Source organism: Neofelis nebulosa, chromosome 4, assembly GCF_028018385.1.
Source record: "Neofelis nebulosa isolate mNeoNeb1 chromosome 4, mNeoNeb1.pri, whole genome shotgun sequence".
Lineage (NCBI taxonomy): Eukaryota > Metazoa > Chordata > Mammalia > Carnivora > Felidae > Neofelis > Neofelis nebulosa.
Window position 1 is genome coordinate 143,658,828 of NC_080785.1, and position 15,607 is coordinate 143,674,434.

Here is a 15,607-nt window from a genome sequence, read left to right on the forward strand (position 1 = left end):
AAGACAGATCAAGGAAACACCTGCAATATAAATACAGATAAAAAATTAATATGTACATATTACTTATAAATCCATAAGGGTAAAATGAACAAAATATAGGTATAGTTAGTTCACAAAAGAACTAATAATCATAGACACACAAATGAAAACCAGATATTATTTCTTGCCTACCAGATTCTCAAATACAAAAAGACTGGATAGTGATGGTGGGGAGAGATAGATGCTCTCGGACACTGATGACAGAGTATAAATTGAATAACCTTTCCTAACGGGCAGATGGAAAAGATTTAAAAATCTTTTAAAAGGGTCTGACCCAGCAATTCCACCTCTAGAACACTTATCCTGAGAACATAACCAGAAATAATATAAAACTTGGTCTCTGCAGTCAGACAGGCCTGGGTGCCCCTTTGTGGGCTCATCGCTCAGCCCCTTTGTGGCTGTGACTTGGACAGGTGTCTTAAGTTCTAGGAGCCTCATTTCCCATCTCTGTATAATGGGCCAGGAATGGTTCCACCTCCCAGGCTGCCAGGAGGGTATAGGTTGGTGTCATTAGTGGGTGCAACCCTGAGACTGGTTGGGGGCAGGGGGCGTGTGGAGTTGAGGTCTCCTGACAGGTCCCCCGCTCCGCACCAGGGGCCTGGGCGTGGACAGCAAGCCGGAGCTGCAGCGAGTCCTGGAGCACCGCAGGCGGAACCAGCTCATCAAGAAGAAGAAGGAAGAGCTAGAAGCCAAGCGGCTGCAGTGCCCCTTTGAGCAGGAGTTACTGAGACGGCAGCAGAGGCTGAACCAGGTGGGTGGGGAGCACCCAGCCCTGGCCCAAGCCTCCTACAAGACTGTCTCCTGGCCCAGGGAGGACATCTGCATGTGGCCACCGCTGGCGAGAGGGAGGAGATGAAACAAAATGAGGACTAAACCAGCAGTCCACCGCTGGCCTGAGTCCTCACTCTGCCATGCACTTTGCTGTGTGGCTTTGAGCCAGTGGCTTCCCTTCTCTGAACCTCAGTTTCTTGATCAGCCCAATCTAGTGCATGCCGGATCCTGATTTCACTCTCATACCGGCCTGTGAGCCAGGTAGCATTCCCATTTTAGAGATGAGCATACTGAGGCCCAGGTGAGGCAAACAGTTTGCACTGGGCTTCACAGGGAGAATGCAGTCTCAGGCTCTGTCGCTCCAGCTACTAGGCTGGTGGCAAGACTGATCCCCGGGTTCTGTTTCCCCAGAGAGGATCCTTGGCCCAAACACTGGTTTTGGGGAACAGAAATTCCCCTAGCCCCACTCACTTCACACGTCTGCTTCTTCTCTCCTTCAGCTGGAAAAACCACCAGAAAAGGAAGAGGAACATGCCCCCGAATTTATCAAAGTCAGGGAAAACCTGCGGAGAATCGCCACGCTGACCAGTGAAGAGAGAGCGCTGTAGAGCAGGCTGTTGAAACTCCAGCCCGCGCCGCCCACCCCTGGCCCCCACACCCTCCTCCAGCCCTTCTGTGTCTAGCATTCCTGGCCCCAAGCCTGGGGACTTCTGCGATGTTCATGCTTGCTCTTGTAAAAATGCCCCAGAGAGCCTGGGCCCTCCTTCCCGCCCACCAAAAGCTGGGACCCAGGCTTTTCCTTCTCAGCACTCACTGCTTCTGCTCCAAGAGAAAGCTACTGCGGGGGAAACTTTCCCAAGGCACTTCTCCTTGAAGGGGCTTCTGAGCTCTAGGGAGATCTTTCTGGTAGAATTGAATAAGGAGAGACAGGCACCTCTTTGGCCTGACCATCCCTCCATTTTGCCCAGACCCCATGGGGCCCTGCTTCTCTGGGCAGCCCAGCTCCCAGGTCTCAGAAAACGTCCTAGCCAGGTGTGGGGCAGCTAAGTAGAGCATCTCAGAACACCTGCCTTGAAAGCCAGCTGAGGGGAATATGGTTCAAGGGTAGCTGTCCTCGGTGATGAAGGGCAGGGTAGCCCACAAGGTGGCCTTGGGGGTCATGTGATGCCAGGTTGCAAGAATACTAACCAGGACAGCTTCTTAGAGTCTGCCAGCTTCCCCCACACCCATGCTTTTGTTTTCTCCTCTCCGCAGCCTCCCTGCCTGGGCCTTGTAACCACATCTAACCAGGGCTGCAGCCTTCCTGCTCCCAGAAGTCTAGAACAGTGCTTCTCAAACTTTATTGTGCCTACAAATCACTGGGGATCTTGTTACAATACGGCTTCCGACTCAGTAGATCTGGGGTAGGGGCTGGGACTCTGCATGTCTCACAAGCTCCTAGGCTGCTGGTCTGACCCCTAGGCTGCAGGCTCGAGCAGCCAGGGGCTGGTAAATACTGGAAACATCATCCCTGAAGCCACCTCTGCCCCCCCAATTGCCATGAACCTTTGCCCTGGGGGTTCCCTACCCTGACTGTGGAGCCCCAAGGGCTCCTTATTGCCCACCCCATTCCAGGGACCCCAGGCCTGGGAAGACATTTGCCTAGCAAATTGTGTCGGTTATATAACTGTCGTTGTCACTGGAGATGTATATAATTGCCAATCTGCATTTTCTTACCACATTGTTTTGATGTAATTCTGGCCAAAAAAAAAAAAAAAAAAAAGATTGTTTCTGTTTTACCTTTACCTGAAGCCTATGGAGAGCAAATATACAGTGATTTCCAGTGGGCTTCTGGAAATACAAACCGTGGTTTGAAGACCCCACTGCTACCCTTACAGACTGGCTCCTTTGAGTCCCCATTTCCAGCCTCTGCACCCACTCTCTATGTGGTCTCTACCACCCAAACCGCCCTCAGTGAACTCACCCGTTCTTCCTAAAAATCCCTCCCCACACGAGACCAAATGTTTTAACCTTTTGCCTCTATCCCATTCTGAAAGATTTATAGAATAAACCAGCCCTGCTTTTCCCTGCCTCTGGCTTTGCAGACCCATCATTTAAGGTGCTAGGGCAGTGCTAAAAAAGCATTTCCTTTCACCTCCCCCCCCAAAACTGCCAGAAAAAGCTGCCACAGGAATGCTATTTCATTCTTGGACCAAAAGTGGGATATCTGGGGGGAAAGGGGTCATCCTGGTCTTACTCCTACCTGAGTAGTTTAAGGATGACCAAAGATGCAGCCTTCTTCCTGGGTGGGGTGCCAGGGCCAGTGTAAATACAGACATGCTGTCTGCGTGTGTGTAAGCTGGGCTCTAAAAGGGTCTTGAATGTGAGTGTCTTAGTGAGAACATGGTGATGCTATTTTAGATGCCTGCCAGGTGAGAGCTATGCTAAAGCAAAACCCCCAAATAAAGACCACCATTTTCCCCAAAGAAGTCTCCACCAGTGGTCTATGTGCCGTTCAGACATATGAAGAAAAGACAGAGCATCTAGGATGGAGTAGGCCCCTCTGGGGATAATGCTCGGATTCTCTCAGTGGTCTACTGAGAGACCACTCACTGGTCCCCAGAGGTGCTGCATGGAGACAAAGTCCCGGAAGTAGAAGGACCTCGAGCACCACGTCATCCGGCGGAGCCATGGCAGACACCCTCGTCCACTCCCCAGTGGTCAGTCCCAACCCCTTCTCCCCAGCTTCCTCCCACTGTAGAGGTTGTAAATCCCAATTCCCACTGTTCCAGCCTCCTTTGCAGCTGGGGGTGACATGTGACCAGGTGCGCCAGTGAAATTTAAGAGGAAGTCTACAGGAGCTTCTGGGAAAGCTTATGTTTCTCTGATAAAAGAGGCAGACATGGGTAACACCTCCCCGCCCCTCCATTCTTCCTGCCTTGATTGAGGATGTGATGCCTGGAGCCACAACAGCCATCTTGCTACAATGAGAGAAAAGCCAAGACAATGTCAGAGACACTGACCCTATCATTTGACCAAGCCGATGCCAGCAGCCATCCTCCTCCAGAATATAACTGTAAATAAAAAGAAAACTCTTGGTTTGAGCCATTGTTGGTCAGTCTCTGTTACTTGCAGCTAGAATATTCCTGACACAGAAGGCCAGCCCCGATGCCCAGCATTACCAACAGACTGTACTGAAAATCCAGATTCCTCTTTCCCATTAGAAACCAATTAGATTAGGATCTCCAGCAGCAATCAATGCCTGAGATCTGTTTTTCTATATCTTCTCCACATAGCCCACGCACCATTTGGGCATCATTAATTCACACATCATTCAGTAAGGATTTGCTGAGTGCCTGCTCTGTGCCAGGAAGTATGCTGTGTGCCAGGAGCACGGTGGGAAACAAAACGTTTGGATTACTGCAGTGGCCTCCTCCTTACTGGTCTCCCTGCTTCTGCCCTTCCCCTACAGCCTAGTCTCGAGAGAGCAGCCAAAATGATCCTGCTAAAATCTAAGGCAGGTCTTACCACGCCTCTGCACAGAGCCCTCCCTTGGCCCTCAGTAGAGTTCCTCCTGCCATCTAGAAGGCCCTGCCTGTCCAGCTCCTTGTGACCTCTGACCTACTTCCCTCTGCCCTCCACCTCACTCATGTTGCCCCAGCCTGCCTGGCCTCCTCATGCCCACCACACACACCCCACCACAGTGCCTTTTCACCTCCTGTTCCCCAGCCAGGAGTGTTCTTTCCTCAGAGAGTCATACAGTCTTCTCCCTGTCTTCAGGTCTTTTTTTTTTTTTTTTTTAATCCTCTTTCTAAATGAGGTCCTCCTTGGTCAACCCATTTGAATTTCAACATCTCCTACACCCCTCCTATCCCTTCCTTCCCTGCCTGAGTTTTCCTCCTCACCATTTGTCACCATCAAACACATATTTTACTTGTTTAGCTTATGTGTCTCTCCTAGCAATAACGTCAGCTCCATGAGGACACAGATTTTTTCTGTCTTGTTTACTGCTGCATCCCAAATGGCCATCCTTCCTCCTCTCTCGCTGACAGAAGGTGGCCCGGCCTGTGCCAATCTGGCAGAATCGGCCCCACAGACAAGAATCCAGCCCCATCCCACTTATGGCTTTGAGAAAAGGCCGTGGCCAAATAGGGTATGGGGTGGGGCTCCTGGGTGGCTCAGTGGATTAAGCATCCGACTCTTGATTTCAGCTCAGGTCATGATCTCACGGTTCCTAAGTTCAAGCCCCGCATCAGGCTCTGCACTGAATGTGCACAGCCTGCTTGAGATTCTCTCTCTCCCTCTCCTGCTCATGCTCGTGTTCCCTCTCTCAGAATAAATAAACATTTTTAAAAAAAATAGGGCATGGAGCATAGGGCACAGAGTAGGTGCTCAATAAAGGTTTGTTGAATGAATGAATAAGTGGGAAACCCTTCTCCCACAGCGATACATCCAGCCTCCTCCCAGGTTCAGCACCCCACCCCCCATCACCTGCCTGCCGCCTTCCTCCACAGTTTTGACCCTGGCCCAGAGATGTCAGTTCAGTCCAGAAGCTTTCCTTTGGCCTCTGGGGCTTTTGACAGTACTCCTGGGCCTTACTCGCCTTTGTGCCTACAAGACCAACACTGGAGCTGTGTGGCCCGGACACACGACTCTCTGGACTTCCACTGGACTTCCAGAGGGTTAGATCATACCTGAAGGCCGAGATCAGGCCATCACCCAGTCCTGGGGACCCTGGAGAAGGAAAGCACTGCTGCAGTAGCTCTGACATCAGACCCTGCCCTAAATGGAGAGCCAAGAGCAGCAAACCCATTCTCACAGGAGGCCGCCCTCTCCCACGCCTGCCAGATCACAAGTCCCAGTCTGGGTTTGGAAAGAGCCCTCTGCAGGGGCAGACCAGTGCTAAATACAGAACCTGGGGGACAGACAGAAGACCTCAGGAGGTGAAGGGACCCTCCTTCCCTGATTCTCCTTCCCTGATTCTTCCCTGATTATGTACTCCAGGGGAGCACTCAGAACCCAGGAGTTTTCACTGGGCAGCCTCACCACACTTGAGATTATATTCACTCTAAGCTCCATGAGGGCAGGACCCTGTCTGTGCTTACCTTTACAGTACCTTTACAGTACAGTACCAACCAAATTGTGAATGCTGGGACGCCTGGGTGGCTCAGTCAGCTAAGTGTCCGACTCTTGACTTTGGCTCAGGTCATGATCTCACGGTTCATGAGATTGAGCCCCATGTCGAACTCTGCGCTGACAGTGCAGAGTCTGCTTGGGATTCTCTCTCTCTCCCTCTCTCTCTGCCCCTTCCTTGCTGGTATGCACACATCCACACACACGCTCTCTCTCTCTCCCTCAAAAATAAACTTAGAACAAAAAAGTTGTGAATGGGTGTCAGTTACGATATCTGCATTTATGGAAGGCCAGCAGTGTTACCACCCATGACAATTCAGTATCATTCTATTTTGCAGACTAACGAACCAAGGTTTAGGTAAATTAAAAGGGTAAATTAAAAGACTTGCCAGAAGTCACAAAACAATACCTGGGGAAAGATGAGATTCCCACAGAGCTGTCTGTCAGCAAAGTCTGCCTTTTCTCCAATATAGCTAGACTTTGCTCTTAGAAAGAGCCCCTATGCCATTCTGACATTTTGCCATGCGATACAAGGACCTATTTTCACCTTCACTTTCAGACTTTCTGTCTGAACTTGAGGGATCTGATCTCCACCTATAAAAACAGACCCTGGGTGGTTCAGTCGGTTGAGCATCCGACTTCAGCTCAGGTTATGATCTCACTGTTCGTGAGTTCAAGCCCCACATCGGGCTCTCTGCTATCAGAGCAGAGCCCACTTTGGATCCTCTGTCCCGCTCTCTGTGCACCCCCCAACTTGCACTCTCTCAAAAATAAATAAAATAAAAACAGACTCAGGCTAACATAGACTGATGTGAGTTCTGAGGTGAGGAATGCCTACATGTCATGCCCCCACCTCCAAAGCCAACCAGCCTCAGTGGCCAACCAACATGCTAGAACCTACCATTGTGATGGGAGTCCTGCCCCCTTGCAGGACCGGACCAATGGTTGAGGAGTAGCCAATTTCAGTGTTCCTGACCCGACCCCAGACCCATTAACCCCCAGCTGCCCTGCTCCCACCTGGACCTCGCCTCACAGTGCCCCTTTTGCTGGCATTGTAAGAACAGAAGCCTGTACCTCCCAATGGCTACTTGCCCTCATCTCAGCTGTCAAATGATGATCTGAGTTGATGATTAGGGGGCATTTACCCAGAAAGGTCACTGAGTGCCCACCTGCTTCTCAGAAAGGACTCATAGAGAGATGAGCAGGATTTCCTAATGAAGGACCCTGATAACTCTCCTGGGCTGCCTAGCAACAGTCAAGCGAGCTAGGGCTCCCCCTCCCAGGATGGACCCAGGCTTGCCCTATAAAGAAGGTTAATCCTGGGGCACCTGGGTGGCTCAGTCAGTTAAGCGTCCAACTTTGGCTCAGCTGATGATCTCATGATCTGTGGGTTTGAGCCCCGCGTTGGGCTCTCTGCTGACAGCTCAGAGCCTGGAGCCTGCTTCAGATCCTGTGTCTCCCTCTCTCTCTGCCCTTCCCCACACATGCTCTGTCTCTCTGTTTCAAAAACAAACACTAAAAAAAATTTAAAAAAAAAAAAAAAAGGTTAATCCTGTGCCCAGACCCATATTCAAGCCCCAGCTGTGACAATCCCTACTTGTCACAAGCCTGGACAACTTGCTGGACCACATTTTCCACATCTGTGACAAAGGTAATGGTATCTACACTTCTTGAATACTCAGTGTCTGTGCCAGGGAGTAGGATAAGTACTTCATATAAATTCTCTCATTTAATCCCCCAGGACTGTCATTACTCCATTTTACAGGTGAAGAATCCCACAATTTAGAGAGGCAAAACCACCTCCCAAAGGCGCACAATCAGCGGGTGGTGGAAGCGAGATGTGAACCCACATCTGCCTGACCAGAGTCTGCACATTTATCTTGGCAGCATTTGCTGGTAGAGGCTGCAGAGGATGTTTTGCAAAGCACCCACGTTCAAGTTTTCCCATCTGTCGCTAGAAACATTCTGCAAGCATGCTGAGGCCCTGTGGCCTTCCTCCTTCTCCTTCCCTGACAGCAGGTAGCCCAGCCCGCACCAATCTGGCAGACAGGGCCCCAGGAACAAGAATCCAGGCCTACCCCATTCACAGCTCAGAGAAAAGACAGTGGCCAATGGGATACAGGGGCTCACATGCCTGCCTTTGGCCCAAGAAGTTCAGTGAAGGAGCAGGAAAGAGAAACATGCATTGAGCATTGACCGTATGCCCGGCAGGTCCTAAAATGTGAGAGACCAGACACAAAGTGCCTAGCCCAGGGCCTGGCTCATTTCAAGGGATGGAAGTTCCTTCTTCCTCTCTCTCACTCTCCCCGTTAAGGATATCTTGACAGGTGGCACAGCATGACTGGTTAAGAGTCCAAGCTACAAAGTCAGACTTCAAATTGGCACGTGGGGGATCCATGTCTGCCACTTGCCAGATGGGTGACCTTGGACAAGTTATTTAACATCTCTGAGTTTCTTGTCTGTTAAATGAGGGTTCCAATAGTGCCAGCCTCATGGGTCGCTGACAGGACTGGGTTAACAAATATAAGATGTCTGACAGGGCACCTGACTGCTTCAGTCGATAGAGCATGTGACTCTTGATCTTACAGTCATGAGTTTGAGCCCCACATTGAGTGCGGAGATTACTAAATGAATGAATGAATGACTGTATGAATGAGTAAATAAATAAATAAAAATTTTAAAAAATGTTTGGCAAGTGCAGGCACATGGCCAGCACTCAATAAAAGTTCATTTTCTGTCCATCAACTGATGAATGGATAAAGAAGATGTGGTTTATATATACAATGGAATACTGGAAGGTATTCATGGATGGAACTGGAGGGTATCATGCTAAGTGAAATAAGACAGTCAGAGAAAGACAGATACCATATGTTTGCACTCATATGTGGATCTTGAGAAACTTCAGAAGACCACGGGGGAAGGGAAGGGAAAAAAATAGTTACAAACAGAGAAGGAGGCAAACCATAAGAGACTCTTAAATACAGAGAACAAACTGAGGGTTGATGGGGGGGTGGGGGAGAGGGGAAAATGGGTGATGGGCATGGAGGAGGGCACTTGTTGGGATGAGCACTGGGTGTTGTATGTAAACCAATTTGACCATAAGTTATATTAAAAAGAAAAAAAAAGAAAGATACAGAAGAGCTTTATCAAAAGGAGACACTTGAAGTGTGATCTGTTTGTCAGAAAATATCAAAGCTACTTATATTGCTGAAAATAACAAAAATAACAATAAATTCCATTGGTAAAAATAAAATAAAATAAAATAAAATAAAATAAAAAATAAAAGTTCATTTTCGTCTTCCATTTCCCTGCTAGCTTACTTGGTCATATCTGTCACTGATCTTTGAGCCATGTCTCCACTCATTCATTTCTCTTAGTCCCTAAGCGTGTCTAGCATCCATCCCTCCCTCGTGGCTGGCTAACCAAAGTGCCGTTGCTTCTCCCAGTACCCCCCTTTTTGGGGAGGTGTCACCCCATACCTTCTCACACCCCAGTCCAAATTGAGGGACATTCTAAGAAAAGACCTGACCAGTACTCATCAAATGTCAAGGTCATAAAAGACAAAGATTGAGGAGCTGTACAAGTTGGAGAAGATAAGACAATTAAAGGCAATGAAAGATCCTGGACTGGATCCTGAACCAGAAAAAGGACATTAGTGGCAAAAGTGGCAAAACTCAATGTACAGTAAATGGCTAACTCAGCAGGACTTCAAACCCTGCACATTCCAAAGAAGGGACTGACCCTTCACAGCCCCCGTGAGATAAGCTCTATGCTCTTGGAATGGCCTGTCTGAACAGTGTCTCTGTCTACCCAGGGCCTTGGGCCTTGCCAGGCAGTTTACACTAACAATGTGATTTATGGGAGCCACGCTATGTCAGTCTGACCTCTGGAGGGCTAGGGGCTGAGTAACTGAGGTACTAAGTAACTAAGTGAGTAACCAGCATTCCATTCCTCTGTGACCGATGCCCATAACCATGGACATTGAGTCTGGGATGAGCTTCCCTGGTTATCAGCATTTCATGTGTGCTCTCATGGAGGGAGAATTAAAAACTATCCCTACAACACCACTGGGAGAGGATAACTGGGACCTCATGTCTGGTCCCTCCTGGACTCTACCTTACATATTTTTTTTCCTTTGCTGATTTTAATCTGTATCATTTTGCTGTACTAAGCCATAACCACGAGTATAAAAGTTTTCCTGAGTTCTGAGAGTCCTTCTTGCAAAGCATTGAACCTGAGATTGATCTTGGGGACCCTCCAATACACTCAAATAACTTTTGAAGATTAGTTAATAGTATTGGATCAGTGTTAATTTATTGGGTTCAATAACTACACTATGGTTATGTAAGATTTAACACTGGAGGAGGCTGAGGGAAGTTATATGGAAACTACAATTTTTTTGCAACTTTCTGAAAGTCTAAAGTTATTTCTTTTTTAAAAAAAAAAAAAAGTAAGTTTATTTATTTTGAGAGGGAAAAGACAGAATCCCAAGCAGACTCCACACTTTCAGCACAGAGCCTGATGCAGGGCTTAAACTCACCAACCATGAGATCATGACCTGAGCTGATATCAAGTGTTGGATGCTTAACCAATTGAGCCACCCAGGCACGCTTAAAGTTATTTCAAAATAAAAGTTAAAACACAAAGAATAGGGAAAGATGAGATGATAATTGTTAAAGCTGGGTGTTAAGTACATATGGATTCGTTATATTGTTTTATATGGGTTTGAAATTTTTCAAAATAAAAAAATTTTAGCTAGAGAATTGAATAGTTTGGTGCAACAAATTAAAATAATCACATCATGGGGCACCTGGGTGGCTTAGTCAATTAAGTGTCAGACTCTTGATTTCAGCTCAGGTTATGATCTCACAGTTTGTGAGTTCAAGTCCTCCCTAGAGCACTGCTTCAAGGCCCAAGTTGGGCCCATCTATGCTGACAGCACAGAGCCTGCTTGGGATTCCGATCTCTCTCTCTCTCTCTCTCTCTCTCTCTCTCTCTCTCTCTCTCGCTGCCCCTCTCCAGCTTGCTGTGCGTGTGCTCTCTCTCTCTCTCTGTCAAAATAAATTTTAAAACTTTAAAAAATAAAATAAAATAATCACATCCAAAACATTTAGAGCAGGGTCAGCTCCAAGGTTGATGAAGAAACTTTTTAAACATGGAATTTATCAAATCTTAAAAGAACATTGAGTTTAATCTCAAAACAATCAAGATGTGGAAACTATGGCCAAGAAAAAATAAGTAACTGCCCATCATAAGAGGCAGCCCAGGGGCACCTGGGTGGCTTAAGTCAGTTAAGCATCCACCTCTTGATTTCGGGTCATGATCTCACTGTTTGTGTCGGCACAGAGCCTGCTTGAGATTCTCTCTCTCCCTCTTTCTGCCCCTCCCCACTCTCAAAAATAAATAAATCAACATTAAAAAAAAAAAAAAAAAAGAGCCAGCACAAGTTCTTGGCAGAGGCCAGTTTGGGACCCAGAACTTTCACCTCCAAATAGTAGGGTCAAGGCCACCTTCCCTGGAGCCACTACCTTGTGTAAAGCCACTGCTAACAGCAACAGGGAATCCAGCGTCCAGGCCTCCCAGTCCCAGCAGGATCTGCTGAGTAACATCTCAAAGCTTGGGGTCAGTCTCTTCCTCAAGACACAAGCTTGACACTACCTCGAGTACATGGTGGGGAGGGATGAGACCCCTCAAAGAGAAGATACCGCACACCACAGGGGGGGAAGCCAAGATCCAGAAGAAGAGGGAACCTGTCCAGAGTCACTACACCTCAGAGGTCCTGCCAGAACAGGTACTTGGGTCTCTTGACTTCTTTCCCAACCTTGTGAAAATATAAAGAGCCAGCAAAGCTGGTCCAAATTCCAGTTCTGCATCCTACTTACTATGCAAACATGGTCAAATGACAACACCTCTCTGGGCTTGTCTCCACTTCTGCAAAATGAAAAGAGTCATCTCACTTTCCAGGGTTGTCTATGCAGTGGAAGTGAGGGAACCTGTAAACATCCCACCCCACTCACAGAGACCTGGCTCCACTCTGGGTCCCACCACAAGCAGTGCCCCATGCTCCAAAAATATTCGTTCAGGGAATGATGGTCAGAGGTGTATGAATACTAATGAATACTAATATTAATGCTAAGCATAAGAGAAGCCAAATTTTAGGGCAGAAATGTAGGGAAAGAGAAAAATCATTCACCTTGCAGAGCTACCCTTTCACATAAGGACCACCTGTGGGGAGCTCCTTGGATATTAACAACTATGCTCCTGAAGCACATAGGATAAAGGTCCATCAGGAAAGATCAAGAAAGGCTGCAGAAAGACCAGGATCACCTTGGGAACCCAGCTGGGTACACAGATTTTTGGTACAAGTAGTCCCAGAAGAATCCCCAGCTTTGAGATTGCAGGGCTGGATCTCAGGTCAAAGTGTACAATTGTGTACAAATAGGGTGGACACACACACACACACACACACACACACACACACCATTTCCACCTTTAAAAAAAACCAAAAACGTCAAAGCTCCAAAGTCCTTCACTAAGTTTGGCTGTGCCTTTGGGGTAGAGAATCTGGACGGCTTCTGTCAACTTTTGTTCATTCATTCACCTACCAAATATTTGTTGAGCACCTACCCTGGGCTAGACCTGGTCTGGGTCCCTGGGGCTGGGACTGTATTGGTGACCAAGAACAACATAGTGCTTGCTTTCATTAGTGATTTACACAAAAACCAATAGCTAAAGACAAAATACCCACCACTGTAGTGGGTGTACCAAGGGTGTGGTGTCTTTTTCTAACACCAACATGTGGTTTTTCCACACCAACAACCAATCCTCCAACACAATTGTGTGTTCGACAATTCAGTTCAATTCTGACACCAACTCCTGGGGTTAGTGTAGGCCCCACAGGCTTTAGGATCAGTCCCACAAGACTGCTCCCATGTCAGACAACAAGTGCAAATCCCAGGGGCCACCTGTACTTTTGACCTGCTGGCTATAAATTCAGGGGTTCCCACAACCCCCCACCCCGGGTTCAGTAATTTGCTAGAATGACTCACAGAACTCAGGGAAGCACTTTACTTATGGTTATTGGTTGGTTATAAAGGATGCAACTTGGGAACAGCCTATTGGAAGGGATGCAGAGGACGAGGTCTTGGAAGGGAGGCAGCACAGAGCTTTCTGGGCCACCTCCCAACACCTCCGTGTCCACCAACTCTCCCCAAACCATGTTGCTTAGGGATTTTTACCAAGGTTTCATTACACAGGCATAATCGATTGGGTAATTGGCCGCTGGCGATTAGCTCAATCTGCATCCTCTCCCCTCCCTGGAGTTTGGGTGGGGAGGGTGTGCTGGGGAGGACTAAAAATTCCAATGCTGTAATTTTAAGATTTGCTCTTTCCAGCAACCAGGCCCCACCCTGAAGCTGCCTATGGGCCCCCATCCATAGACACAAAAGATAGTCCTTATCACTCAGGAGACTGCAAGGGTTTGGGGGGCTCTGTGCCAGGAACTGGGGACAAAGACCGAATATATACATATATCACAAAGACCCAAAACTTGGAGCTAAGAAAGCAGGTCCAGGAACTTCTAATCCAGACCAGGGTGACTTCCTAAAACAGTGTGGTGAGATGAAAAGATAAAGAGGAGCCAGACAGGTAGTGCTGGAGAGGCCTGGGGAACAGCGGGAGCAGGAGGAGAGGGCAATAAAGCTTTAAGTTCAAAAAAGTTATAAACTCATTAGAAGTGACTGTGTGCGTCCCATGTAGGTTTTCCTGCTCATTCCTACTGTGATTACTGTCTCCCCAACAGCCCCCTAGTCCCAAGTTTCCACAAGGTCAGGGGACGGGTACAGGTTTGTTTTGTTTTGTTTTTGCTTCCTGCCATGCTCCAGTGCTTAGATCACTGTGGGCACTTAAAAAGATGTATAGATAATAAATCAACTCAATGCTTCTGGTACAACCCAAGCGCTCACACGCCTGCCCATGGAATATCTCACCAGCAGACTGCCAGCGAATCAGAAGTTCCACCATTCAACACCACTCCTGGAAATTAAGAAATTCTCTCCTGGGGAACCAAGAAAACAGTAACAGTCTCAAGTTACAAATCCTGGTGCTTCACAGTTTGCCAAGAGCTTTCCTTTATACCCCGTGAATTATAGACGAGGGAAGGGAAGCTCAGAGAGGTGAAGTAACTCAGAGTCAAATCTTCAGGATTTGAACCCAGGCCTCTGGACTCCAGCGGAGGGTGGTGGTGTTTCCTTGCACAGAATGCAAATCTCTGCATGTTCCTGGGAACTGGCTCTGAGACATAGGGCCAGGCAGGTGGAGAGAGGAAGAGGAAGATGAGGCTCAGCGGCTGATGCTCCATGGAGAAATCCTCCTGGACAGCTCTGGCTCTGGCACAGCATGGTCACACCCACTTGAAGACAGAGGGGCAGGGGAAAAACTTGAGCTCGGCAACAGTGAACCAGGGGCAACTGAGAGTGGACAGCCTGCCAAGTGCTGCCTTCAGTGTTTCCTGTTCCAGCTCATCCTAAGGGAGGAGAAAGGGGCTGGGCCACCCATAGGAAACCTAGGCCTTTCGCTAGAGAGGCCAGGTCAAGCCTGAAGGACAGACACAGGACACAGGTGAGCTGGGTCGAGAGACAGGGGAGGGACTGGGAGCCTGAGTACTGGGGACTAAGGACTGTCCCACCTGAGTAATGACCCTTCCTGCACTCCTAATGACTCTGAGCACTGCTTTCATTTCATTTCTACCCCTATTTCCTAGACCCTGCCTGTAGGCCAGGCCCTAGGATGCTAGGGTAATGTGACAATGGCCCCTGCCCCCTTGGACTTGACCCTGTAATAGGGAAGGCAGCAATAAACAAAAACATAAGTGAGTAAATTACCTTGTATGTTAGAAGAAAAAGTAGAGCAGGGAGAGGAGGCGTGGGATTTTAAAGAGGGCAGTCAGGTGGGCCCCACTGAGAAGGTGATATTGAGCAAACACTTGAAGGATGTAATGAGAGAGCCAAGAGGACATTTGTAGAAAGAGTGTTCCAGAAGAAGAGTGTTTCAGGCAGAGGATACAGCCTGGCAGAGGCTGGTTTTGGGGAGGCCTGGGGTGTTCAAGCACAGCGAAGAGACAGCAGCCGTTAGGGTGTAGAGCAGGAAGACAGGAGACCATTGAGGCAACCTTGCAGGGGTTCTGTGGGGGCAGATGATAGGGGCTCCTTGAACCCTCCAGGCCCCCTGTCAGACCCCCCATGGCCCTGCCATCTACTCAGGAGTTTTGATTTGGAAGCCTGCATACGAATCCCATTTGCCGTATGTGCTGCGTGACCTTACAGGGTCTCCTTCCTTCCCTTCCTGACCTCTCTGTAAAATGGTAAAAACAATACCTTATCTGTAGGGTTGTGGTGAAGAAGAAAGGGAATCAAAATAGTGGCTGCCTGCAGGAAAGAGTTACAGCAAGCCACATGAGAGCTAAGCTCATGGGATCCAAGGAAAAGCAGAAGTGGTCACCCAGGCACTCCCTGCCTTGGAAGGGGGACATTCGAGTAAATAAGCCATATTGTCTACTCTAATAGCCCCCAGGGGACAGCAAAGGGGCACTCAGTTCTTCCAGGGGTGCTGCTGTCACCAGGAAGGCTTCTTAGAGGAAGGGTCCTTAGAGGCTGGGTCTCACCAGGAACACCAGGGGGAGGATGCC

At 48.4% G+C, this 15,607-nt stretch overlaps 2 protein-coding genes and 1 long non-coding RNA gene across 6 annotated transcripts in view; 2 read left to right on the forward strand and 1 right to left on the reverse strand.

Moving 5' to 3' along the window:
* The window catches only part of FAM107A (family with sequence similarity 107 member A), a 54,497-nt gene extending 50,604 nt beyond the window's left edge, over positions 1-3,893 (forward strand). For all 3 annotated transcript variants that reach the window (XM_058726385.1, XM_058726383.1, XM_058726384.1), the window contains 2 exons: positions 634-790; positions 1,311-3,893. In XM_058726385.1, coding sequence (XP_058582368.1) covers positions 634-790; positions 1,311-1,418 — 265 coding nt within the window. In that variant the 3' untranslated portion in view covers positions 1,419-3,893. The remainder of the gene's footprint in view (positions 1-633; positions 791-1,310) is intronic.
* The window catches only part of LOC131509986 (uncharacterized), a 110,694-nt gene that overhangs the window by 69,514 nt on the left and 25,573 nt on the right, over positions 1-15,607 (reverse strand). The gene's annotated exons all lie outside the window — the stretch shown is intronic.
* The window catches only part of ACOX2 (acyl-CoA oxidase 2), a 30,447-nt gene continuing 29,260 nt past the window's right edge, over positions 14,421-15,607 (forward strand). The window contains exons 1-2 of one of the 2 annotated variants that reach the window (XM_058726367.1): positions 14,454-14,541; positions 14,684-14,791. The gene's annotated coding sequence lies outside the window, so the exon portion shown is untranslated. Of the gene's footprint in view, positions 14,542-14,683; positions 14,792-15,607 lie in introns of both variants that reach the window. The other variant, XM_058726366.1, reaches the window with a different exon arrangement.